The sequence below is a fragment of the Babylonia areolata genome, chromosome 5 (assembly GCF_041734735.1).
Source record: "Babylonia areolata isolate BAREFJ2019XMU chromosome 5, ASM4173473v1, whole genome shotgun sequence".
In the NCBI taxonomy this organism is placed as follows: Eukaryota; Metazoa; Mollusca; class Gastropoda; order Neogastropoda; family Buccinidae; genus Babylonia; species Babylonia areolata.
The window spans coordinates 13642278-13669137 of record NC_134880.1 but is presented as its reverse complement, the minus strand read 5'-3'; the positions used below and the strand labels follow the sequence as shown (position 1 = coordinate 13669137).

General features: G+C 43.3%; 1 protein-coding gene across 1 annotated transcript in view; it reads right to left on the bottom strand.

The window, feature by feature from the left end:
• The window catches only part of LOC143281952 (uncharacterized), a 28394-nt gene extending 4949 nt beyond the window's left edge, over positions 1–23445 (bottom strand). The window contains exons 1-11 of the mRNA XM_076587269.1: positions 23295–23445; positions 15601–15700; positions 14718–14862; positions 13699–13859; positions 12639–12864; positions 12148–12297; positions 10554–11035; positions 8415–8646; positions 3578–3714; positions 1260–1949; positions 141–396 (exon numbers count right to left, since the gene is read on the bottom strand). Of these exons, the coding sequence (XP_076443384.1) occupies positions 141–396; positions 1260–1949; positions 3578–3714; positions 8415–8646; positions 10554–11035; positions 12148–12297; positions 12639–12864; positions 13699–13859; positions 14718–14862; positions 15601–15675 (2554 nt within the window). The 5' untranslated portion in view covers positions 15676–15700; positions 23295–23445. The remainder of the gene's footprint in view (positions 1–140; positions 397–1259; positions 1950–3577; positions 3715–8414; positions 8647–10553; positions 11036–12147; positions 12298–12638; positions 12865–13698; positions 13860–14717; positions 14863–15600; positions 15701–23294) is intronic.
• Between the last annotated feature and the right edge of the window lie 3415 nt (positions 23446–26860).

Here is a 26860-nt window from a genome sequence, read left to right as displayed (position 1 = left end):
GCAGAAAAAAATTTATTTTCAATGAGTGGCACTCTGCCTTTTGAGCACTCTCCCTTTTGAGAGCAGCCTGAATTTCACACCAAGAAATTTGTTGTGAGAAAAGAGCAATAGAATACAAGATCACAACAGAGATGCCTTACCTTGGACGTACTGCCTCTTCTTGTCACGGTCCATATCTCCTGCCTCCTCTTTGCTGGTGTTCTCCGCCTCGCCTCCTTCATCACCAGACACTGGTGCCGAGTCACTTAACTCTGGTGTGGAGTGCACAGTTTCAACCTGCTCCCCAGCATCAGGAGAGACCTGGAAGACTGGGTCTGAATCCGTTTCCAAAGTTCTCGTTGCCTCCATCGGCTCTGTCTGAGCTGCCCAAGTCCCTTTCCTGTTTGGTTCACCTTCCTGCTCACACACACACACACACACATGCACATATACAAGCGTGCATGCACATACACACATACACAAACATGCACACAAGTAAACTCAGCATTTAATATCACTAAAGGTGGTAGTTAAAATTAGAAAGACATAAAATGGGAGACCGCTGCAACACAAATACATACACAAGTATGCACTTATACATTCACTGTCTAACCTATGAAGAACACATAATCTGTCAAACAAGTATACCCGAATGTGAGGGGGGAAAATGCCTAGGAAAACCAAGGAAATGCCTAATGAATCTCTGAATCCACCTGTTTGTAAGTTATTAACTTTGAAGCTATTTGTATGCCATTCACTGAAAGTCTGCACTCATATTTTACCAACAAGAGACAGCTGGATTAAGAATTACTACTTTATAAGGGAAAACACTACAAATCCTATCTCAGTTCATTGATCAAAAAGAGTGAAAAACAGTTTCTATCTGGCAGAGTGAGATATTAGAAATAAAATAGACACTGACAAACACAGCAACGGCAACTCTGTGTGTGTGTGTGTGTGTGTGTGTGTGTGTGTGTGTGTGTGAGTGCCTCTGGGTGCCTGTGCATGAATGTTTGTGCCTGTGAAGTGTTGATGTGTTTTAAGGTGGCCAACATATATATGCAAAAGAAATATGACACAAAGAAAGGGAATCAGCAACAAGAAAAACTACTCAAAAACTGCAAGAAAGCACAAGAACCTCAACTAACATCAAACCAATGCACAACAGTTGACCACAACTTTGCCTTTCGCCTCCTGGTAAGACGTGAAGGCACTGCCAATAAGTGAAGGTAAGAAGGGGAGAGGGAGAGAAGTGACTGCAGTGAGAAATGACACATAACCTTGTGCTCATGAGGCTCCATAGCTTCCTCCACATCCCCCGCAGCAGGTAAAGGTGGGGGTGGGAGGGGTCTGGGAGGAGAAGGAAGGCCATCCCTGGATGCTGACTGCTGGACATTCACCACAGGGGGTTTCTCATACCCAGAGGCTGTCGGATCATCAGATACCAGTTTTCCAGGGGGCGGCAGTTTTACACTGGCATCTGCCGTCTTGTGTTGCAGCTTCCCCAAGGTGACCCTCAGGTCAGCATTCTCTGCTTCCAGAAAGGTCAGCTGTTCGTTCAGACGGCGTCGAGCGGCCTGCAGCCCCAGGTTCAAGTGTTTCCCTTCACTCACTTCCTGCTGCAGCCTCTTTTCCCACTGACTGCGCTGCTTGCTTTGTCTCTCCTCCATCGCCTGACTGAACGTCTCACGCGCCTCCAGCAGCTGCTGCTGGGATTCAGAGCCCCACGACATGAGGCCCAGCTGGAAGTGGTCCTCACTGGCGATCAGCAACTTGGACAATGTCAGGGCGTACTGAAGGTCACGGGCCAGGGAGGCAGGGGAGGGGTGTTGCTGCGATGCTCTGGGCACCCTGGCAGAGGCTGTGAGCAGCTGCTCTAACCTATCCTGGGCATCCTGCAGCTGCTCCTGCAGCTCTCGATTGTTGTCTCGCAGATCTGTTAGGGCTTCCTGATGGCGCTCACGTTCGTTCTGGGTGTGGAGAAAACAACACCCCTAGTCAACAACAACCAGGACAACAACAACTACTGCAAATACACAGCACAGGAAAAACAACTTCACATAACAGAAAGAACACAATTTGAATTCACAAAAAAAAAAGAGGACAAGATGAGATAACTTGAATTCATGAGAGAAGACAAGATAAGACAACTTCAGTTCACAAAAGAGGAAAAATCATACATCAATGCACAAAGAGAGTGAAACCTTCAACAAGCAATATGCAAAGAAAACAATGTTACTTCTCAAACAGTTGTTGAATTTTGTTCAAAACAGACCACTTTTGCAAGTCTCCAAGGAAACAATAATAGATTATATGACAACATTTTCTGCTTTAGCTTTGTTATCATTTTTAGTTCTTCTTCAGGGTACAAATATTGTGTACTACAATGTCCCTGTATTCATTACTTCACACAAAAAGTTATTATTTTTTTGTGAAATGCATTTTCCTTGACATCTTTGTTGATGTATCAATATATAATAACACACACACACACACACACCAAAGTCCTTATTCAGGGGAAAAAAAAAAAAAAAAGCATCAAAAGGTATCAGCCAAAGCAAAATCTGACCCACTTCTGCCCTGGCCCCCAGCAGTAAATAAGTTCCCCAGCCACAAAAACTGACTTCAGAGAGAGAGAGAGAAATGAAACAATCTATTCAGTTCAGGCCTTGGCTCCTTCTAAAGGAGTTCCACAAATACAGTTCTACTAATAAGTACATATGCATACATTTACACACTTACACACACACACATACACACACACGCTTGCGTGCACACACACGCACACACACACACACTGATCAAGAATAGTGCCTGAGATTATATATATATGACTATACATAATATGAATACAAAGCACAATATACTTACACATCCCTGTCACATCAATATAACGAGATGATGAATGAGCAACATTCAGTGGAACTTTCCATGCACCTTTACCAGGTATATGATATCGCCTCTTTCAGGCTTTGTACAAGAAAATAACCAAACTCCTGACGATAGGATTGTTTTGAGTTCTTGCTGAGTAAGTCAAAGAGAGAGAGAGAGAGAGAGAGAGAAAGAGAGAGAAATAGAAGTAGTAGGTGAAGAAGAAGAGAAGCTGCATGTGCAAGACCCAGACCCAGACCATATGGAATGGTGGCCTATCTGAATGGTGGCCTATCTGAATGGTGGCCTTTGAAGCGACAGAATCGGAGTACATGGGACTGAATCCCACACTAGCCAGTATTTTCTCCCCCACTGCTAGACCTTGTGTGGTGGTCTGCATGCTGTGAGACGATAAACCGAGGTCCCATGTACAACACACAATTAGCGCACACAAAAGAACCCAAGGCAACAAAAGGGTTGGCCCTGGCAATATTCATTAGAAAACTCCATTCAGACAGGAAAATACACTTGTAAGGAGCTTAAAAAAAAAAGAAAGAACAGTGTGATGCTGCACTGCAGCGATGTACTCTCCCTGTGGAAAGCAGCCAGAATTTCACATAGAGAAATCTGCAGTGACAAAAAGTGACACCATATAACAGAACACAATAGACACACCATATAACAGAACACAACAGACAAGGCGGGAGGGAGGCTGGAGAGACCAGACCTGCAGGGCAACATCGGAGTGGACGAGCAGCTCATCATTGCGGGCCAGACACTGCAAGTACTCATCCTGCACCTGGTGGAGACGCCGCATCTGGGACAGCTGCACCTCCAGTTGGCTGAAGTGCTCTCGCGTACAGCCTGCACAGCAAAATAAATACACTTGCAGCCAGAAAAAAAAAAAGAAATCTTCTTTTTTAAAAGGGTGGCACTGCACTATAGCGACAATCTTTCCCTTGGAAAAGCAGCCCGAATTTCACACAAAGAAATTTTTGTGATAAAGAGTACTACAGTACAACACTTCGTATGTGAGCACTGATTCATGTTAAGTGTGAACTCACAACACTTCGTATGTGAGCACTGATTCATGTTAAGTGTGAACTCACAACACTTCGTATGTGAGCACTGATTCGTGTTAAGTGTGAACTCACAACACTTCGTATGTGAGCACTGATTCATGTTAAGTGTGAACTCACAACACTTCGTATGTGAGCACTGATTCATGTTAAGTGTGAACTCACTGGATGTTTTTGTCGACAGACTTTTTATGATGTTTTCATGTCATACTTGTCTTTAACTAGAATGTGTTAGGAACTTTGAGCAGCATTTGTTCTGGAAATCGTGCCAAAAAAAGTAATGCATTATCATAATCATTATTACAATACAATACATACACCACAGCCACCAACTCCACAATCCCTGATGCTGTTGTTGCTGGTATTTCACTTCACCCCTCCCTCCATATATATGTCTGAGCTCCTTCACTTTCACAACCCTTTTCACCCACTGAAATCTGCTCAAAAAATTGATTGATGCTCCTGGTCCAACAGAAATTAAAACAGTGATGTAGTCAGTAAGCCTGCTGGTCTAGATGTTGCTCCTTCTCCAAGGCACTGATCCTGAGAACATTTCAAAAATATCTTCTCTCCCGCCGTTCTTTAAAAAAAGTAGTGTGTGTGTGTCAGTGTGTGTGTGTGTGTAGGGGGGGGGGTGGCGGGGAAGGGTGTGTGTGTGTGTGTGTGTGTGTGTGTGAAAACGCCACTTTAATAGTATAACAAATACTCTTGCATTGCCCTGTGGGTTGGGCACTGATAGAATAGACCCACTGCCCTGCCATGCATGTCGTAAGAGGTGACTAAGGCCGGACCACCTCGCCCAGAGGATAAAGGGGTTTGCATAGGGTTAACTACCCTGCCTGTAAAAAAGACCAGGTACAGATGCATCGACAACAAAGAACCAAAACATTCACCTAACCAAGGCAAATGTTTTCCATCCCGGAGACTTATGACGCGGTGCAGTGAAAGCCGAAAGGAAGCTGCAAGGCTGATTCCCCTTCTGACACCCAGGACAACAATGCGAGTAGCCACATGGAACATCAGGACGATGTATGAAGCAGGAAGAACCATCCAAGTAGCGAGAGAGATGAAAAACTACAAGATCAGAGGGCTAGGATTGAGTGAGACAAGGTGGCTACAGTCAGGACAGATGAGACTTTCATCTGGAGAGCAACTGCTGTATTCAGGACACACAGAGGGTGGAGCCCCCCACACTGAGGGTGTGGCCCTGATGCTGGCACCGGAGGCACAGGGGGCACTCATCGGCTGGGAACCTGTCAACTCCCGCATCATCACAGCCAAGTTTACCACCAAGAAGAATGACATCAGGCTGAACATCATCCAGTGCTATGCTCCCACCAATGATGCGGAAGAAGAGAAGAAAGAGGACTTCTACCAACAACTACAGACAGTGATAGACAGAAGAGGAGCCAAAGACATAACCCTACTGATGGGAGATTTCAACGCCAAGATCGGAAGGGACAACACCAGCTACGAGGACACCATGGGGACACACGGACGGGGACAGATGAATGAGAATGGTGAGCGCTTTGCAGACCTGCGTGCCCTGAACCAGCTGGTGATAGGAGGAAGTATCTTCCCACACAAGCGCATCCACAAGGCCACATGGAGATCCCCGAACCACGTCACGGTGAACCAGATCGACCACATCTGCATTAGCCGCAAGTTCAGGAGATCATGGCAGGATGTACGAGTGATGAGAGGAGCTGATGTGTCATCAGACCACCAACTTCTTACGACAACAGTGAGACTTCGCCTCAAGAGATTCACCAACGCCAACAACACACGGACAAGGTACAGTGTTGGACTGCTCAGAAGCAAAGACACACAAGCAGCATTACAGACCAGACTTTCCAACAGGTTCCAGCCACTACAAGAGCTGATAGAAGATGGTGAGATGGACATCGAGACAGCAAGAAGCTCTGGCACGACACATGCGAAGAGGTCCTTGGCAAGAAGAAAACTCAGCACAAGGAATGGATCTCTGCCAACACCATTCACAAGCTGGAAACGAGGAAAGAGAAGAAAACTTTGCTGAACACGAGCAGAACAAGAGCAACTAAGGCAAAGGCACAGGAAGAGTACACAGCAGTGGACAGAGATGTAAAGAGGAGCATCAAGAAGGACAAGAGGGACTACATTGACGACCTGGCCAGTCAAGCAGAGGCAGCAGCCGGACAGGGGAACCTGAAGGACCTGTACCTGGTGACCAAGAAGTTGATGGGCAAGTTCCAGCAGACCAATAAGCCAGTGAAGGATAAGAACGGGAACCCACTGACAACAACCGAGGAACAGCTGAAACGATGGGCAGAACCCTTCAGGGAGCTGCTGAACCGCCCCGCCCATGATGCACCACCAGACATTCCACCTGCAGAGACAGAACTGCCCATCAGCTGTGACAAACCCTCAAAGGTAGAGATCAAGAAGGCCATCATGACTCTGAGAAATGGGAAGGCTGCAGGGCCGGACGAGATACCAGCAGAAGCCATCAAAGCAGACACGGAAATAGCTGTCAACATGCTATACAGCCTCTTCAGCAAGATCTGGGAGAAGGAGGAGGTACCGGCCCAGTGGAAAGAAGGAATCATCATCAAGCTGCCGAAGAAAGGAGACCTCAGGGACTTCAGCAACTACCGAGGGATCATGCTCCTGTCAACGCCAGGCAAGGTTCTCAACAGGGTTCTACTGGAAAGGATGAAAGAGGCTGTCGATCCCAAGCTCTGAGACCAGCAGACAGGCTTCCAGCGGAACAAATCCTGTGATGACCAGATCGCCAACCTGCGCATCATCGTGGAGCAGTCGCTGGAGTGAAACTCCCCCCTCTACATCAACTTCATAAATTATGAGAAGGCCTTCGACAGTGTGGGCAGAGAAACGCTGTGGAAGCTGCTGAGGCACTACGGAGTCCCAGAGATCATGTCCCTCAGCCGGTGCACCTACCAGGACATGAGCTGCAGGATTGCCCACACAGGCCAGCTGTCTGAAAGTTTTGAGGTGAAGACCGGAGTTCGTCAAGGGTGCCTGCTGTCACCATTCCTCTTCCTCCTGGTCATCGACTGGATCATGAAGACCACTACAACAGGCAGGAACAACAGTATACAGTGGACACTCTGGACACAGCTGGATGATCTCGACTTCGCTGACGACCTGGCGCTCCTGTCACACAACCACAGCCAGATGCAGGACAAGACCACTCACCTGGAGACCACGTCAACCAGGACAGGGCTCAAGATCAACAAGAAGAAGACTGAGCTGATGAAGATCAACACCAGTGCCAACACTCCAGTCACAGTCGGTGGAGAGCCCATCAGGGAGGTGGAGTCTTTCTTCTACTTGGGAAGCATGGTTGACCGACAGGGAGGCATGGACTGAGACGTCACAGCCAGAATCGGCAAGGCAAGAATTGCTTTCATCATGCTCAAGAACATCTGGGCATCTGGAGCAATCAGTATGAAAACCAAACTCCGCATCTTCAACTCCAATGTGAAGTCAATACTGCTCTACAGATGCGAGACATGGTGGACAACACAGACGATGCAGCAGACGATTCAGACATTCTTCAACACCTGTCTGAGGCGCATCTACAAGATCCGATGGCAGGAGAAGATCCGAAACGAAGATCTGTGGGAGCGAGCAGGACAGGAACCAGTGGCCAAGCAGATACTGCGGAGGAAGTGGGGCTGGATCGGACACACCCTCAGGAATCCAGTGTCCAGCATCACACGCCAAGCCCTGACCTGGAACCCACAGGGAAAGAGGAAGAGAGGCCGGCCTTGCAACAGCTGAAGGCGAGATACCGAGGCAGAGCTGAAGCAGCAAGGGACCAACTGGACTGGAATGGCCAGAACAGCCCAGAACAGAGTGCGATGGCAAGGGGTCGTCGATGGCCTATGCTCCATCAGGAGCGATGGGCAAAATGAATGAATGAAATACTCTTGCAGATAGAAAAAAATGGGTGCCATTGCATTGGGGTGACGCACTATCTCCAGGAAGGGAACAACCTGATTTTCACAAAAAGACAATAATCAAAATACAATGCACCATCATCATGATAATCCTGATGATGCCAGGCCTCATCAACCCAAAGTCCCAGTCACACAAATATTTCATCATCACCATCATCATGATAATCCTGATGATGCCAGGCCTCATCAATCCAGTATTGGAGTCCCCACCCCCCTTACCCCTCCCCCGACTCTCCCTCACACACACATACAGCTCACCACACATTGAGCTGTGAACTGTATGGAAGAGAGTAACAGAAACATTTCATTATCATGTCTTTTTTGTGTTGTTTGGTTTTTCAAAATTACATTTTACTCGTGCCATGTGCCTTGAGTATTACTGTCTTTTCAGGAAAGGCACCATGGAAATCAACTATCCTCATCATTATCATCATATCTTATTGAAAGGGCAATAGAAATAAGCTAACATGATGATGATGACGATGATGATGATGATGACGACGATGACTGCAGGCCTCACCAATCCAGTGGCCCAGGCCCATGCCCAGGGCCAGCACCAGCACGACCAGCACCACATGGTTCAGACGCCCGTTCAGCTGCTGGTTGTTGCAGTGGATGTAGTGCCGCTCCACATTCCCCCTCACCACTGGCAGGTCGCCGATGTCGTTCACCACCGACAAGTCCACCTGGTCAAGGTCGTCAGGGGGTGCAGAGTGGGCGTCATCCGACTGTTCACTCTCAATGCGGTCATCCTGCCATTGCATTTTTTTATATAAAAAAATTTCTAACCTTTGTATCAAGACAGGCATGGAATTCGAAAACAAGACGAGCATATGGTCATCCTGCCTTTGCAGTTTTTAAATTGTGGTGTGTTTTTTTTAGCTTTTGTATCAAGGCAAGCATGGAATTTGAAAAAAAAAAATACAAGCATTAAATTTGAAGGATATATAACTTAATTATTTTGATCTCTTTACATGATCTTGCGATCTCTTCAGCTGGCTTTAAGAACTGATGGGTGTTCATCCCTGAAATGGTCCTTTGTAGTAGGGCAGGCTGTGAGCAACATGACTTGATTTGAACTGCTTTCAACCTGCCAAAAGTCAGAAAGTTCTTCGCCTCTTAGGATGTGAAATAAATGAAAGTTTCTTTGCATTATAAAATTGTTTACTTTATATATAATGGTCTGAAACAACAGAAAGATTAACAGCATTAAAAATTGTTTGTCTCCTTCAGTCTGGGAAACAGCTGAAGAAAGAAAGAAAAAAAAGAAAGAAACACTGAAACAGGCCAGGGTCCAGGGCCTGAAGTGGTTCATCAGGGGGGAACCCTTAAAAAAAAGATTTTTTTTTTCGTTGTTTTTTTTTGGTCATTTTTCGTGGCCTCGTGAGGCCTTTCCCTGGCAAAATAACACTGGTTTGTTAAAACAACTTTTGAGAATAGTTAAGGCCATTCATTTAGCCTAAATGTCCACTAATGCTACAGTTCACATCCTTTGCCACAGGCCACATATTGTGCAGTGCCAGAATATCCATCTTACTCATGTAATCGCTGATTCTCTTTTCTTCCACTTCTCTAATCCACTTTCATTTCCACCCTTTCTTAAAACCAACACCCAAGAACAAATAGGCTTGATTTTCAATCTTCAACAGCAAAGATATGATGAAAAAACATCAAGCCATCTGCTCAAAAAAATATTGCAGCCTCTAGAGTACATACAATCTGAGAAGTCTACCAAGTGAGCATATTCACAAATGCCAAATGAGACTAATTTTTTTGTTTGTTTTGTTTTGGGGAAAAAACGTTTTATGTCAAAAATTATTTTTATTTAAACCATGGAAAAATGGAAAATTCCCAACCTGCTTATTATCAATGGCTTAATTTGTACATGTCTACAGATATGAGGAGTTTTGTCGATCAGTCTCTCTCTCTCTCTCTCTCTCTCTCTCTCTCTCTCTCTCCCTCACTATCCAAAATAAACAAACAAAAAATACATGAGTGGTTCAAGAGGCCAAATATTTTAAATTGTCATAAATTTTCCCAAAGAGAAACATATATTGACATTTTATTTGTGTACTAAAAGCAAGCAAATGCACTCCATCCCCCATCCATTGCCAAGTGTTAAAGATATTTACAAATCTGCCTTGGGTACCTGATAAAATCCTTTTCGCCCCTCCTGCAGTAATATTTTCCAGCAAATACCCCTCAGTCTTCTAGAATCATTTTGAGGTACATTCTCTTTTCTTTTTTTCTTCTTTTTTTTAAAGTTATCTTTGTTATAGTCAATTTCTGAAACTGTTTGCAGAAAACAATGTAATTCTGTGTTAAGAATCAGAAACAGAAATCCAGTGACTTGTCTGCTCTCTATATTTCCAAGTATTTCTGTGATGTCTAAAAATGTATCACTGATCTGTTCTTATCCATCAAGTTCAAGGTTTGCCTATAGTCTTTACAATGGTAACCAGAAAACATGCAGTGGTTATTTGGCAACAACACAAACAATCCTGGCAGAGACAATCTGGACACAACTCATTTTCCGTACAGAATTTGGATATAACACAAACACATTTTTTTCCTGTTTAGGAATTTTGGCAAACTTGGACCCTTGCTCATGAGGACACACAACACACACGCATACACATACTACACACAAACTCCCTACCTGATCGCCATCCTCTGTGGATGACTCAGTGTCAGCATCATCATCCACACCATCAGCCTCATTCTCTGGCACCACCCCATCCTCTGCCTCAGCTTCTATGGCTGCCACTCGGGGTGGCTGTTGGTGAGGCTGCAACTGCAACTCTTCTGGTTCCTCGTCTTCTTCCACATCCTCTTCCTCATCACTTTCATCATCATCCTCTGCAGGTATCATGTCCTCCTCCTGGTCGAGGTCCACGTTCTCTGCCTGTGGCCTTTCCTGCTGAAGTCCATGGACCAACTCTTCGTGTGGAGGAGCAAGGATTCCATCATCAGCTCCTTGTATGACTTCCTGTCCTTGAAGAGCCACCATTTCCACTTCCTGAGCAGGAATCATTTCAGCTTCCTCTTCTGGTGGCTGAGCTGGCAGCGAATATGACTGTGACTGTGAGAACAGGACTGGCTGAGGGGTCTGTTGTGGTGGAGATGGTGGTTGCTGCAGCACTGATGAGAGGGAAGTGTTGGCAGGGCAGGAGATCAACAGAAAGGACAAACATGCTTCATGCCTCACAGTACAGGTCAAACACACTTCATACATGTCTCACACAACTGAAACACATAAAGGACTGACATGCTTCACGTCTCGCAGAATTGTCATATATTAAGCACATATCACTTGTCTCACAAATCTGTCACACAGAAAGGACAAACATGCTTCGTGTCTTGCACATCTGTCACACAGAAAGGACAAACACTTCATGTCTTACACATCTGTCACACAGAAAGGACAAACATGCTTCGTGTCTTGCACATCTGTCACACAGAAAGGACAAACACTTCATGTCTTACACATCTGTCACACAGAAAGGACAAACATGCTTCGTGTCTCACACAGAAAGGACAAACATGCTTCATGTCTTGCACATCTGTCATATAGAAAAGACAAACATGCTTTGTGTCTCGCACATCTGTCATACAGAAAAGACAAACATGCTTCGTGTCTCGCACATCTGTCATACAGAAAAGACAAACATGCTTCATGTCTCGCACATCTGTCATACAGAAAAGACAAACATGCTTCATGTCTCGCACATCTGTCATACAGAAAAGACAAACATGCTTCGTGTCTCGCACATCTGTCATACAGAAAGGACAAACATGCTTCGTGTCTCGCACATCTGTCACACAGAAAGGACAAACATGCTTCGTGTCTCACACATCTGTCATACAGAAAGGACAAACACTTCATGTCTAATATAACTATCACTGTCCTGTGACACAGATGTGACCTCTCTCACCATCCCCTCCTCTCCCTGACAACACCATTCAGTCAAATGCAAATGGTAAACTTCTCTGTCTTAACTAAACACTGTGCAAGTACATCAGTCAGAAGTCTTAAAATACAGTTTCTACTAGTGATACAACAACACTGGTAAAATGAAATCTGTAGAAACTAGAATCTGTGTTTTCCAATGGTCATTCTAAATCAATGTATGACACTATGATAAAGCATCTACACAAATACAAGTGAAAACAGGGGTTGCAGCTCACAAATGCAGAAGAAGAAGAATGAGAAGATGAAAGTAACAATGAGAAAAGATCAGAACGAACACTACCTCTGGCACCACAAAGGAAGTTGAAGCCGGAGCCCACAGAGGATCCTGATGTTACCATGGTGCTGGTTCTACACAAGGCTTGAGCTTCTTCCCCTTCAGACTCTGTGCTCAGGCAGGAGGAGTCTTTCTCAAGACGAACAAAGTCAGACTCTGCCAGTGGAAAAAAATCCAAAAACTTCACATACAGGATAGAATATGCAGTTAGAAGACCACACCACACACACAAACATTAACACTAAAAAAGAGATGTACTGCACATGAAAATAAAAACATAGACACACACACATACACACACACACACACACACACATACACATGCACAAACACACACACATATACACTGCCATCCCATCAAATATCGCACACACACACAAATAAACATTTGCCCAACACACACACACACACACACACACACACACACACACACACATATACACACATACACATACAAACATATACACACACATGTGCATATAAACACACATACTGACCACTGTCGCTGTCACGACTGGACCTGGACGTGGAGGAGACAGAGGACACAGTGGACACTGACAGCACACTGTCAGAGGTAGAGGAGGTGGGAGGTGAGTCACTTTCGTGGGATACCGGTGATGCCAGCAAGGGCTTCCTGACACATCTGGCGCCACCTGTCCTCTCCTTGGGGGCTTTCTTCCCTGTTGTGTCCACCACCATCTCCAGACTGCAGGCACCCACAGTCTGGTAGCGACAAACAAAGTTCCACACAATGCTTCCACTTGAAAATGATGACAGGACATTTTGTTCATAAAATCACATTTAACACACCGGTATTTATTGTGACAATCTGGTGCAGACTCATGCAAAATACTACTCCACCCAAGCTGTGGGTAAGTATATTACATTCCTTCTGTTTACAAACGCAGTGTCCTTTTTTTCTGGCAGTCATCAAACAAAAATAATCAACAGGATCTAAATACAAGAAACTGATCATATGGATAACAGGCACCTACATAAACATATTTACATCTCTTGTTCTGATTTAGGATACTCTCATTCTTAATTCTGCTCAATCAGTCTGCTTTCAACTTTTTGTCAGTGGATAAGTCTTGTAAAACAAGTTGCTTTGTCATTGGTATCGTCAAAGTATTCCATTTGTCATTTGAATGGCCATCTGCTGTAGAGTGTGAGCAATGTGAATCTGTCATGCTGACATTGTATCAGAGTTTCAGTTTCAGTTTCAAAGAGGTGTTAAAGCAAGGGGACTGAGCCACATATACACTGCACAATATCTGTTTTCTGAAAGAAACCAAATCAACCCCCACCCCCACCCCGACCCCCCACGCCTCCCACTGCAAAAAAAGGATCCCTGACCTATGCTACCAACCCAATGTGCTGGTTAGGCCTTGAAACATACCCTAGTTTGTGTAAAACATTAACAAGAATTTAAGTAAAATACTTAAATAAAATAAGCAAATAAACAATTATACTTAAAATATAAACTGAAAGATACACAGAAGGCAAAAGAACTGATCAATACAAAACAGCACACAAGACAGAGGAAAGGACCAGCACCTCTGAGACCGTCTGTGGCCTTACAGACGCTGTTGTACGGTGTGCGTCTTCCGTTAGTGCAGGTGGCTGAAAGCTGAGTCTCCCCCTGCAGCCCTCCTGCTTCTGTGCTTCCTCCGCCATGCCATCTTTCTCCCTGAAGTCCCCCTGTCTTGCTGCAGTGTCTGCAGTGAGTGATGGGATTTTTAAAGCGTTACGAAGCAAGACATATGAGGGACGCTTTGACACATGGAGAGCACTCACTGAAAAATGGACTCTCAGAACCCTCCTCCTCTCTCTCTGCCTCTACTCCCCCTCCACCCACCCCTTAAATCTGCAAGTACCCCCGAAAGCAGAATATGGCTGCCTACATGGTGGGGTAAAGACGGTCATACACGTAAAAGCCCACAAGTGTGCATACAAGTGAACATGGGAGTTGCAGCCCACAAACACAGAAGAAGAAGTAATAATGCTGAGTTAATCACAGTTAGTACTTGTGTGATTTACTTTAAAATGTTTATTATTTAAACCTGGATGCTTACTGGTGCTTAGAGTCACCAACTTCCATGAGTTCAATCTGTTTAAAAATGTAGAAAAAGATGGGAGCAATTCCTCAATGGTTCTGAGCAACATACTGAATTTCAAACATAAAAATCAATGCTGAAATACAAAGAAAGTTTTATTTATCAAAATTCATGACTTTCATTCATGTGCAACATCATTTCATTAAAGACGATGGCTAGTCTGGTTTCACTGATTCACCCTCATTCTGTCTGGATTGGCTTTTCAAGCCCTGGCTGTATGTTTTTTGCCTTTGAAATTTCTCTTGTTCACATCTCCTTTATGGTTTTTACCTTCTTTTTCCTTCCTTTTAATTTTTTTATATTTTTATATAATATAGTTTTCAAGGGCTGGATAAAAGAAAGTAAACGAATCTATCACCTTACCCATTCAAGCCCTTGCTTTAATCGAAAAATGTCAATGTTAAAAGTTCAGGACACCCCCAACACCCCTATCTCTTCCCCAGGAAGGCGACAGGTTACCTGTGGTTTTCATCAGCTGTTCCAGCTCAATGCATTCTGGGGAGGATTCCCTGGAGGCAAAGTCCAGCTGACCCACATCTTCCTCCACTTCTCTGTCCCTCCCCACCACTTCAATGGAGCTGGTGTTGGAGTCTGCATCACTGCCCTGCGGGGAACATGCATCATGTGTGTGTGCACGTGTACACACAGGACACAAAATAGTTACATTTACAAGACTACATATGATTTTATCATATGGTAACTCTTAACATGCACATACATGCACTTACACAAACTGACAACCCTCCCCACCCCCACCCCCCAATCCACATCTTCTCCACCCCCCATCCCCACTCATCCCACCAACACTCACATATGTACAAACAAAAAGGTACAACAGAAACTGTTTTTCCTTCACATTTACTAATGTTTGGAATCATGGACTCGTACATATTCAGACATAAACTCATCCAATATATATATATACATGTGCACTTGTAAGTATTTTATTCTCTCACACATGTTCACATAAAAACAACAGACACAATGCAGATAAGTGATCTGTAAGCACTGTATATGAATACAAATGTATGTAAACGCAAACGAAAAACATACACACACTTGGCATTAAATAATAAAAAGAGAGAGCAGAGATGCATGAACAGACAGAAAGACAGCACAGAGACAGTTTCAGACTAAATGAAAATAAAAACAGACACACACTCACCACACACAGGAAAGGAATATATATATATCAGATGATAAAACCTTCAATTCAAGGGCTCATAGACTTAAGCATACATGTCAGATACTATAAATCAGCAGCACACTCTTAACACACAGACTTTGGCCAATATACACCTTATGATTTGGGCACCATCAATTATCCGTAAGTGTCACTGACCTCCAATTCACCTTGACTGTTGACCAGTGCCCAGTCAGTCAATCCTGAGCTCCCTGAGCTACTGAGGTCACTCATCTGTGACCTTGCTGTTCAGCCACACCTACACAAACCATACCAGAAGACTGACATGTAATCAAGTAATACATTCTTTTTTTTTCTCTGTGTGTGTGTGTGTGTGTGTGTGTGTGTGTTAAACTATGAATTCATGCAGAATGTTAAAAGATGCTTTGTTGTTGTTGTTGTTGCTTTTTTCTTTTCTTTTTTTATTTCTTTTTTTCCATGTTTTTTGGCTGTCTGATGTTCACTGTACTTATCAGGACTCAATTGATTATCATGCATTTTTTGTGCACTCAGTGTGTGTGTGCATGCGTGCGTGCATGTGTGTGTGTGCATGTGTGTGCACATGTATGCATGATGCACATGTGCATCAACTTGTGCCCACTTTTGTGCTGTTTGCAAATAAATTGAAATTGTCTGACATTAAAAAAATGTACATTATATTTGACTCCCATTCCCAAGTATACAAGTATACATGCCTGAACTCAAAATACTAGTAGCTCAGAGGACTTAATTTACGTATCATATGCATATTTCTAAATCTAAGCCGTGAGCACTTTCAATATGTTTCAAATTCAAAGAAGGAATGGTCACACACACACACACACACACACACACACACACACACACACACTTTTTTTCTTCTTCGTCTTTTTTTTTTTTTAACCCCATCTAATATCACAAAAACAGTGAAAAGACGTTAAACTAAACACGTACACACACACAAACCTAAGAACAAAATATATCATTATGACTTTGACAGACAGTGAATCAATTCAGCAGTATCTTATCAGCTCTGATCAGTCATCACTGTTCCTCCTTCAAAAAGAACTCCATCTGAATCTAATAATAACAGCTGACAAAAGCATTTTGTTGTTGCTGCTATTGTTGTTGTCATTTCTCTATTCTGTGAACAGCAACAGCTGGTGAATACAACCACAGGACTACCTTCAGTGACAAACCAGGAAACTATTTGATTAAAGCCTGGCCTTAGCACAATAAAGCTTTGTCAATGTGCAACAAAACACACCCTGAGGCTTACAAGTATGTCGATGACTAACTGTTACAAACTGTGATTATTCATTCAGTGTTACTATCATGCCTTGAGATAATTTCATCCTCTGAAGTTGATGTATGGCTGCCTGTGTTGAAGTCATTATGTACACCTACACCAGCAATCCTCTTTCCTCCAGAAACACAATTTGTAACCTTGTTTGCTTGTCAGAGAGCACATGAATACTGACGACAAAACTAATGTCTTCAGCTGGAGAATAAATAGAACAATATTGTCATTCACTCAATCACTGGTATGCTGTATTATGCTGTAGAAAGATTCCTACACAAATAATCATCCTACTTTTCTAGGATCTGATCTTTCAGATTATAAACGAAGAGGATGGAGGAAGGTCCTCCCTTGCTCAAAAACTGCACAAGAACTTAAGAGTTGCTTGTGTGTGTGTGTGTGTGTGTGTGTGTGTGTGTCTGTGTCTGTGTGTGTGTCTGTCTGTGTCTGTGTGTGTATGTGAGTGTGTGTGTGTGCATGTGTGCATGTGCGTGTGAGTGTGTGTGTGTGTGTGTGTGTATGCATGTAGCCGGTTGGGCAGGGTTCTCTCACCACATCAGCACCAGTTTTCTTCAAGGCTTTATTGAGGATGCGACGGGGAACGTATCGGGACTTGGGTAAAGGGAACAGGAGAGCGGGAGGTTAAAGGGCAAGGGACTGTCCTTGTACAAGGAGGGAAATAAATAAATAAGTAAATGATTACCCCTATCAGGTTGAGAACTTACTTCGTAAAAACATATCAAGATGCTGCACATCCACCCTACATGAATATTATTTTGCACGTGAAGCAATGATGCTAAAGCTAACACGGGACATGAACGTGCACTCTCCCTCTCTCTCTCTCTGCAGGGCAAAGAGAACAATTTCACTGTTACATGCGTGTGTGCATGCACATGCTTGTATGTAAGCGTGTATGAGTTACAGCGTGCAATTTTGATTTCCGCTCTGTGCACACAGTGATAGCATTCTCTGATAAATACAGTACTAAATCGAATGTGGATTTTAAAAAAATATTTAGAAAGAATTTCATCAAAATTTGCACAGTTGAGGAGTCTGCTGAATGAATTTGGATCAAAACATTAAAAATACAAAAACTCAAAACCAACATATTTTTTTCCCCATGCAGATGAAGCTAAATAAGAATAGTACCCCCCGCACTCTTTTCAAATTCAATTTAGCACCTCAGCCAAACAATTTTAGCACACTTGCTTGGAGTGAATAAAAACAAACTAAACTAGAGGCAGAAATTCTTTTTCATTCGTGGGCTTCAACTCCCACGTTCACTTGTAAGTACACGAGTGGGCTTTTACATGTCTGACCATTTTTACTCTGCCATGTAGGCAGCCATACTCTGTTTTTGGGGGTGTGCATGCTGTGTATATTCTTGTTTCCATAACCCACTGAACGCTGACATGGATTAATGTGCGTATTTGATCATTTGCTTGCATACACACACGAAAGGGGTTCAGGCACAAGCAGGCCTGCATATATGTTGACCTGGGAGGTCCGAAAAATCTCCACCCTTTACCCACCAGGCACCATTACCAAGATTCGAACCTGGGACCCTCAGATTGAAAGTCCAATGTTTTAACCACTCACCTATTGCACCTGTCAGAGGCAGAGATGAAACAAAGGTGACATACTGGACAATGTATTTCATTTTTAAGTTCAAATAAGCAGCACAAACAAATGCTTCAAGATGATTCAAAATGTTGAAGCATTTAAACTAGCATAACAGTAAATTATCCAGTCAGAGAGGTACTCAATTAATTTGTAACACATTGCTAAAAAAAAGAATCAAGCCTTCAGTATTTGAAAATTAGACAAATGATTTTGTTCCGAATTCATTAGATCCTATCCAGCATTCCCTGGAAATATCTAGAACTGCAGAAAAGAGTTCAAATAGCAAGTTTACTGCTTTTGTAGTCAAGTAATGATAACCTGAACAGAACTGGTCAGGTGTTTTCCCATGTTCACAAATGTAGACATATGAGTGGGCTTTCATGTCTGCATCCATTTAAACTCCACAGTGGGTCACACTTAATTACAACTGAGTAATCAAATATGTCATTCATGGGACTGTTAACATGTATACATGTATTTTTACTAGCATTGTAATACAACAAGGAAGTTTAGGCTGAGGCCTGAATGGCTGAAGAGCGTTTCATTCTTTTAAGGTTCATATATAGTGATATACAATAGTCATAGGTCTTCACCAACAAGAACTTCAAGAAGCAATGGAACTGATAAATTATGTGCTCTCAGGTTAAATCATACAAGTGTTGCAAGGTTCCGCGTGAAAATTTAGAACTAATAGAAGCTAAGGACATATACATCCAAGGTCATAGAAAATCAATAAAACATTTTGGAAATCAGTAGGACCAAATGCCCAGATGCTTGAATTTGTTTCCCTTTTCTGACTCACTTGTGTAAACAAAGTGAGTCTATGTTTTAACCCGGTGTTCGGTTGTCTGTGTGTGTGTGTGTGTGTGTGTGTGTGTGTGTGTGTGTCTGTGTGTCCGTGGTAAACTTTAACATTGACATTTTCTCTTTAACTACTTTGTCAGTTGACACCAAATTTGGCATAAAAATAGGAAAAATTCAGTTCTTTCCAGTCATCTTGTTTAAAACAACATTGTGCCTCTGGGATGGGCACAAAAAAATAAAGAATGAAGCCTAATTATATGCAAACTGCATTTACTGTTATATTTATATTTTTTGTATTCTCTAAACTTGGCACTTTGATCTGATATTCTGACCCAACAGCTAGAGCAGTCATTATTATCATTTTCTGTTCAAACAGAAACTTCTTTTGCTAAGCATGGAAGTTTTATTTATTTTGCAAACGTTTTGGTGCAGATAGTAAAAAAGGGAAATTACTCTGTAATGCTAGGGGGGAGTTAATTTGCTTTGAACTGATCTTTCTCATCTTAAACATTACATTTTGAAACAAGAGAGGCAAGGCCTTCAAGACTCACTTATGATGCACTTTTTAAAAAACATCCAAGCTTTTTATGTATTGAGTATAATTTCAAAATGTAATGTTTAAGATGAGAAAGATCAGTTTAAAGCAAACTAAGTCCCCCAGCAGAGTAATTTCCCTTGTTTTACTGTCTGAACCAAAACGTTTGCAATAAACAAAACTTCCATGCTTAACAAAAGAAGTTCCTGTTTGAACAAAAAATGAAAATAATGACAGATCATTTGTTGGGTCGAATATCAGATCAAAGTGCCAAGTTTAGAGAATATAAAAAATATAAATATAACAGTAAATGCATTATACTCAATACATAAAAAGCTTGGATTTTTTTTTAAAAAGTGTATCACAAGTGAGTCTTGAAGGCTTTGCCTCTCTTGTTTTTTAATACCTTTTTTATTTGCAGAAAAAAATCCTGCTAACACTGTTGATAGTAACTGACAACTTTTTCAAAATGATATTTTGCAAGTAAAGAACCTCAATTTTCTGGCTTGATCAACTGATATGTTGTGAACTTTACATAATTTGTAGACCAGGATGCCGTGCAGAGATGACAGTTCTTTTTGTCTTAGTGTGAGATGATATTAGTCTTTGTTTACTTGACTTCCACCTGCACAGAGCAGTTAGAAAATCTAAATCCTATCTGAGCCCACCCCCATCCCCTTCCAACATAAAGCTTTGAAAAACTGAGCATATACTGCCCTGGCAACACCTGACTTTTTCCTTTGACAGCGTATTTATGGTACAGACCATCAAAGTTAGTTCCCTTGAATGGGGAAGTTACTGTCACAATACCAAAGAGAACACTGTCAGAACAGGCAAAAATCTGCATAACATTAAAAATCATTCAGCAGTGCATGAAAGCCAGTAAATGAAGAGAGATAATTGTGTGGATGCTTCTTCAGTTCTTGGTCATAAACATTAACTGGCATGTACAGACTTGGCAAAAAATCATTTGAACCTTCTTCTTCCTCGTCCACCTCCCATTAAATGAGCAGCCCGGTGTCCTCAATGAAGGCTGCCGTCCATCGCAGCTCCTCCAGGGTGCCGCACAGTTTGGCTTCCATTGCTGTCAGTGTTGGCCAGTACTTCCTCCTGGATGCTGCATGCGTCCTACAGTTTTGAAGGATGTGGTCGGTTGTCATTGGTCCCTCACCACAAGGGCACTCTCCACTCTGTCCAATGCCAAATTTTGTGTGCATGTGGTGGAGCAGGTGGTTGTGTCCAGTCCTCAGGTGGAAGATCTTGACCTGTTTCTGTCGTTCAGCAAATGGTATCTGTCTTCTGGGTTATATTTGGGGTGCTGGAGGCGCCACTTTATTCCTTGCTGTGCCTTGATGATTGTCTTGATTTCATCGTATGACACCAGTTTGTTGGCCTGCTCCTTCTGTGCACCGTCTTTTACCAGAATATCCGCTTTTTCGTTGCCTCTGATGCCACAGTGTGCTGGTACCCATTGTATCACCACTTTCTCCACTCTGGCACTCTGGGCAACAAGGGCTGAAGTGAGATGGTTCTGTTCTTTGCAGCGGGAGTTCTTGAGGGCTTGGAGTACGGAGAGAGCGTCTGAGAACACCACCACCTGCCCTGTTGTTCTTGTGGAGTTCTGCGAGACTGTTGTGGCTGCCTCACAGAGGGCTTCTCACTCAGCTCGGAAGTTGGTGGAGTATTTTCCTGTTGGGATTGCAATTTCTTCATCTCCGTCTTTGTATCGGAGGAAGATTCCAGCTCCACCATCCCTCGTTGCTTCTGTGGTGGAGCCATCTGTAAAGACATGGGTCCAGTCTTCTTCATTCGAATGAGGTACCAATTTTAATTGACAATGTTTTGGACATTTTCATGAGCTGTTGGCAGCCCAGTTTTGATGTTCAATGCTCAGATGAATCCCTGCAGGAGTGATCAGACTCTCACTCCTCTGAGACAAAAATTTGTGTTAGAACTATGGAGGGAGCAAATGTGATAGCAAACCTATGCATGCAAGGACTGATTATCAATTTCATAACTAAGGACAGTCTGCAAAGTTCATAAACATAGGACAGACATAAGTTTTGTTAAGACTGCCTTATTTCCTAATAATTTTCACACTGTACTGTTGGAAAAAAAAAGGCATTCTGTACTTTTCTGTTGTTGTCTTGTTAATCTTTTTCTAAAAATAATAATAATAATAATGCACACTTGTTGAGCGCTGTCCTCCCTGAAAGGAATCTCAAAGCGCTTTACAGCAAACATAACACACACACACACACACACACACACACACACACACACACACAATGCGCACACTCGCAACAACATACAAAAGGAAGAACACACACACATGCACAGACATGCACGCGCACTCAATAACCTACAAAAGGAAGGAAAAAAGATTAGATGCACAAAAGCATAAAAGGAAATTTTCTTCCTAAAATTACATTTATCTAACATACTTACCGTGACCCACAAGTGCAGACTCCGTCAGGGGTCTGACATTCCTGTCCTGTGCAAACTAATACCCGCCTATACGGAGAAAACTAAAATAGCTACAGCTGATAACCTCCCGGAAGTAGGTAACCTCCCCTTTGACCAGATTTAAAGACTATGCCTATTACATTTCTTAGTCACACACACGCACGCGCGGGCGCGCGTGCATGCACGCATGCAAGGAGTCAGCATGGATTATAACTGAATGTGATTGGAAAGGGATGGAAGGCAATGTATAGGTGTTTTCAAAAAGATGTTTTCAGACCAGTTTTAAAAGATTGAAACGAGGAAGAGTGGTGAACACTGTGAGGTAAACTGTTCCATACAGATGGAGCTGAATGAGCAAAGGAAGAATCACTGACAAATAGGGAGCGAGCAGCCACCGTGAATCGGAAGATGATCTCAGTTGTCATGGGGGTTTGTAGGTTTGAATGCAGGCAGAAATTGGTAACCAGTGTGCATATGTGTGTGTGTGAGAGAGAGAGAGAGAGAGAGAGAGAGAGAGAGAGAGAGAGAGTGTGTGTGAGCGTGTCTGTGTGTGTGCCGTGAGTACATGCTACATGTTCACATAAATTTATATGTGAACTAGTTTGTGAAAAAAGATGTACACAAAACACATATGAAGAAGATATAGAAAGCAGTACAACAAATAAAATTTCAATACATTCCTAGCCATACATGCTTATTTTATCTACTTATGTCGTTATGTTTTTCTTCATTTTACCCAAGTGTGCTTTGAACAAATGTGATGCAAATCAGTAATGCATCTTCAGAGATATTCCTTTCTTAAAAAAAAAAAAAAATGCAGCTGCAATCAGAATACTACAAACTGCCAGTATGACAGTCTAATTCTTGATCAGACAGATTTTCCCCAGTTTAATCTGCAGATCTGCGCAGACAAATAAAAGATAGAAATATGGCTTTCTCACTGTATGTCCATACTTATCTCTCTTTGAATTCTTATGACTTGAGTCAGCTGACATAATCAATGTGTATCAGCTGTCGCTCTCTCATTACGATTCACTTTTCAGCCTGGATTGTTTGTCGTTTCCTGTGGCAATGGCTGTTGAGAGAAAGAAATAGCGACCGTTTGCGAGCGAGACAGGAGAAATCCTTTCCGTCCAATGAACTCACCACAGTATATCTTTTTGTTTGATCCACTCTGATGTAATCTGCAGCTATTTGAAATTCCTGGGTACCAGCCAAGTTGTCTGGGTACTGTGTAGATCCTCTGCTCGCGACTTCACTCAAATGAAGTGCCTTGGCAAAAGTGACCCAGTAAAACCACAACATGACCCTTTGAACTATAAGTAAAGCCAGCACTAAGAGAAACGCTTCTTCAAAGAAGACTGGCAAGTTATATTTTCTAATTGAAGCAGACATCAGGTGACTTTTGACAGGTATCATATGCAACTAGGCGCATGAAGAAATAGTTGGAAAAGAATAGGTTATCATGTTAGTTTCGCTTTTGAAAACCACCGACAACTTTCGCAAATCAGAATGTCGCTTAATTTAGATTCCGAAAGTAGCCGAACACATAAGAAGCCAATGAAAAAAGGCCAAATACCAAAACGTTGTGTTACGTCATTGGCCTAAATTTAGGGACACGTAAAGTGGAGAGAATGGGAACAAGAGAGGGTGAAGTGAGGGGGCATAGAGGGAGTAAGGAGAAGGGAAGACCTTTGGGACACGTCATGGTTACAGTGAAGAGACACATTATTACATGAGTGTAACAAGCAAATAAATGTGACATGCAGTTTCGGTGTCAGTTTCTCAAGAGGCTTGAATCAGTTCCCTGCGTTCGGATAAATCCATATACGTAACACAACAGATGCCTGACCAGCAGCATAATCCAAAGAGCCGTGTCAGGCCTTGAGTGCATACACACTGATAGCCATGATTATAGTCAGTCGCACCGGTTACATCAGTTTCGATGGTTTGTGGAACTAAAACGGACTGGAAAAAAAAGCAAGAGAGAGAGAGAGATTCAGATTCAGATTCAGAACTGCGGAAGGCCTTTTACCCCATATGAAGAGAGGCAAAAACATAATAGTATAATCAAACTAAGAATTAAAGACAAGCACCACGTCAGGTCCTTTGAAAATGAATACCGACATCACTGGCGGACAAAAAATTAAAACACTGTTATTGACGGTCTCTCTTAACTGAAATGTTTTGTGAACTGAGACACAAGGAATTTCGAATAATGCTTTCCGTATTAGATGTCATCACTATTGAGTAGGCCCAGCCGGAACAGCTTGAAGCATAGCTCTGTATGTCTTCACACGAAAACTATCATCAAGTTCAGCACAGGACATGACACCAAAACAAAGTGGACTTCATCTTCAGTTGAATCCGGCGTTTCAAGTACACATTGGACACAGGGCACAGCAAATCAGAATCATTTTTATGTTTATAGCAATAAGACTGAGTATTAATTTCCGAAACAGTACCGACGAATCTAAAGCTTGTCAAAACAGATCGGCGGTAAAATAATGTCTATCAAGATTTTGCCGGAGCCAGAAAACCAAGACACTTTTTCACAAAATGTGTTGAGCTGACCGTCTGTATGAGAGAGAGAGAGGGGGGGAGGAACTGGGGGGAGAGAGAGAGAACCGAAGAGAGAGAGAGACTGAGAGAGATAGTGTGTGTGTGTGTGTGTGTGTGTGTGTGTGTGTGTGTGTGTGTGTGTGTGTGTGTGTGTGTTTGCCGGTCGAAGTCAGTGGATTTTTCTACAGAATTTCAAGTTGCCATGAGGAACAACCCTTTCAGTTCGTTGCCGTGAGTTCTTTTACGTGCGCTAAGTGCATGCTCAGTGTACACAGAACCCCGGTTTATCGTCTCATCCGAACTGATGACTACTGATAAAGCGTCCAGACTGACCACCCCGATGACCGTGAGGCTTAACTTGAGGTCAGTCTAGTGGTGGGGGACTGAGAAAATATCAGCGGCTGAGCCGCTCGGATTCGAACCACTGAGCGCGCTCACTGAGATTCTCAGTCTCGCTTCCTAGGCGGACACTTTCAGTAACCTCAGGTCCGACATAACTCCACGAATCGGTTACGACCAGTAACTTATAATAACTGAAATAAAACTAAAATGAGACCTCAGCACCCAAGGAGGGAAAGGAAAAGAACAGTAGAATACATGGAACTGAAAGAGAACTAAGGAAGAGAGAGAGGCAGAGATACCGGGGTAGACACTGAACTGACGAAAAAAGGGGAGTTAGTTGGCCCCGGCACTGGCCGCGCGGCATCGTGACTGGACGGACGTACCCGGTGTTGCCAGCCGGTGTGCCGGTGTGTGTGTGTGTGTGTGTGAGTTGAATGGCCTGCCGGGTTCAAGTTCACTGAGACAACGTCACCAGGCTTCATGACCAACTTGAACGCGTTCGGACAACGCGCCGTTAACTCACTCAGTACGGCCAGTCCTCTCTTCTCCTCTACACGGACCCCTCGGATGTCCAGTGGGTGTCTGAATGACCCAACCTTTAGCTTCCGTCGTCAGAATTGTGTTAATCTTTGTCAACATTCACCTCTTCAGTATAAGAGCCTTCCGCTTGCAATAATTTGATGATGGTAACTGGGGTGAAACGCTGTGAACGTCGTCTCTTTCGCCGTTCGTATGGAGAGAGTTAACGCTCAGTTCAGACGGACGTAGGTTTTCTGATTTGAAGCGCGCCGGGACTTCCGCAACTCAGTACAATACCAGCGTCAAGTCAGCAACGTATAAGACAATGCCATGGTCAGACTGGTCATGGGGTACGCATCCATGCATGCATCGTCTGGTACACGGTATCCACGGCAACCCGGCAGGAGAAGACCACTGATGGCCAGACTGTCATAGAGTACGCCACTGATCCACCGTCAGTATCCACTATATATATATACGAACTATATAGGCCTACGTCCGTGGTGTCCACCGTATTAAACACTAATGATATTACTGTGTCAGAATGACGGTCACGGCGCTTGACTGAGATCGGACACTGGCCTGTGTGACCAGCATACTCAACTGAACACATCATTGCAGTGGGATCCTCCCGCCGAAACCGGAAGACAACATGTACTTATAAGCAACCGCCTCAACATGCTACAAGATCAACCGTGTAAACGGCCATCAGTTGTCGACATTGACTATGTTAGTATGTAAATCCCTCTGTTTTACACCAATGGGGATAAATAGTCGGACAACTGAGGGGAGCCCAAAGTCTGTTCCAGGAACGCACCACCCACCCAACCCTCTTCAATCATAGACATGTTAAACTGAAATAATCTTACTTATATCTCAGTCAGTGGAGTTTTCAACAGACTCTTTCCTAAAACCCTGCGATAGTGGCGGAACAACCAGTGCCACGCGTGTACCAACCCCACGGACATTGACTCCGCCTAGCCAAAGACACAGGGAATTCTAGTATCTATGGCCAGCCGGCGAGTTCATTGAACTCCGTGCCCGGCGGCTCTCCGATTGAGCCGGTGAGAACTCACAACCAGCAGCACCACTTGAATTTGTTTCAACCCTTCAGACCCCGAGCCACGGACCAGCTACTTTTCATGCTCACTGTTTGTTTCTGTTTCAGTAGCTCAAGGAGGCGTCACTGCGTTCGGACAAATCCATATACGCTACACCACATCTGCCAAGCAGATGCCTGACCAGCAGCGTAACCCAACGCGCTTAGTCAGGCCTTGAGGAAAAAAAAG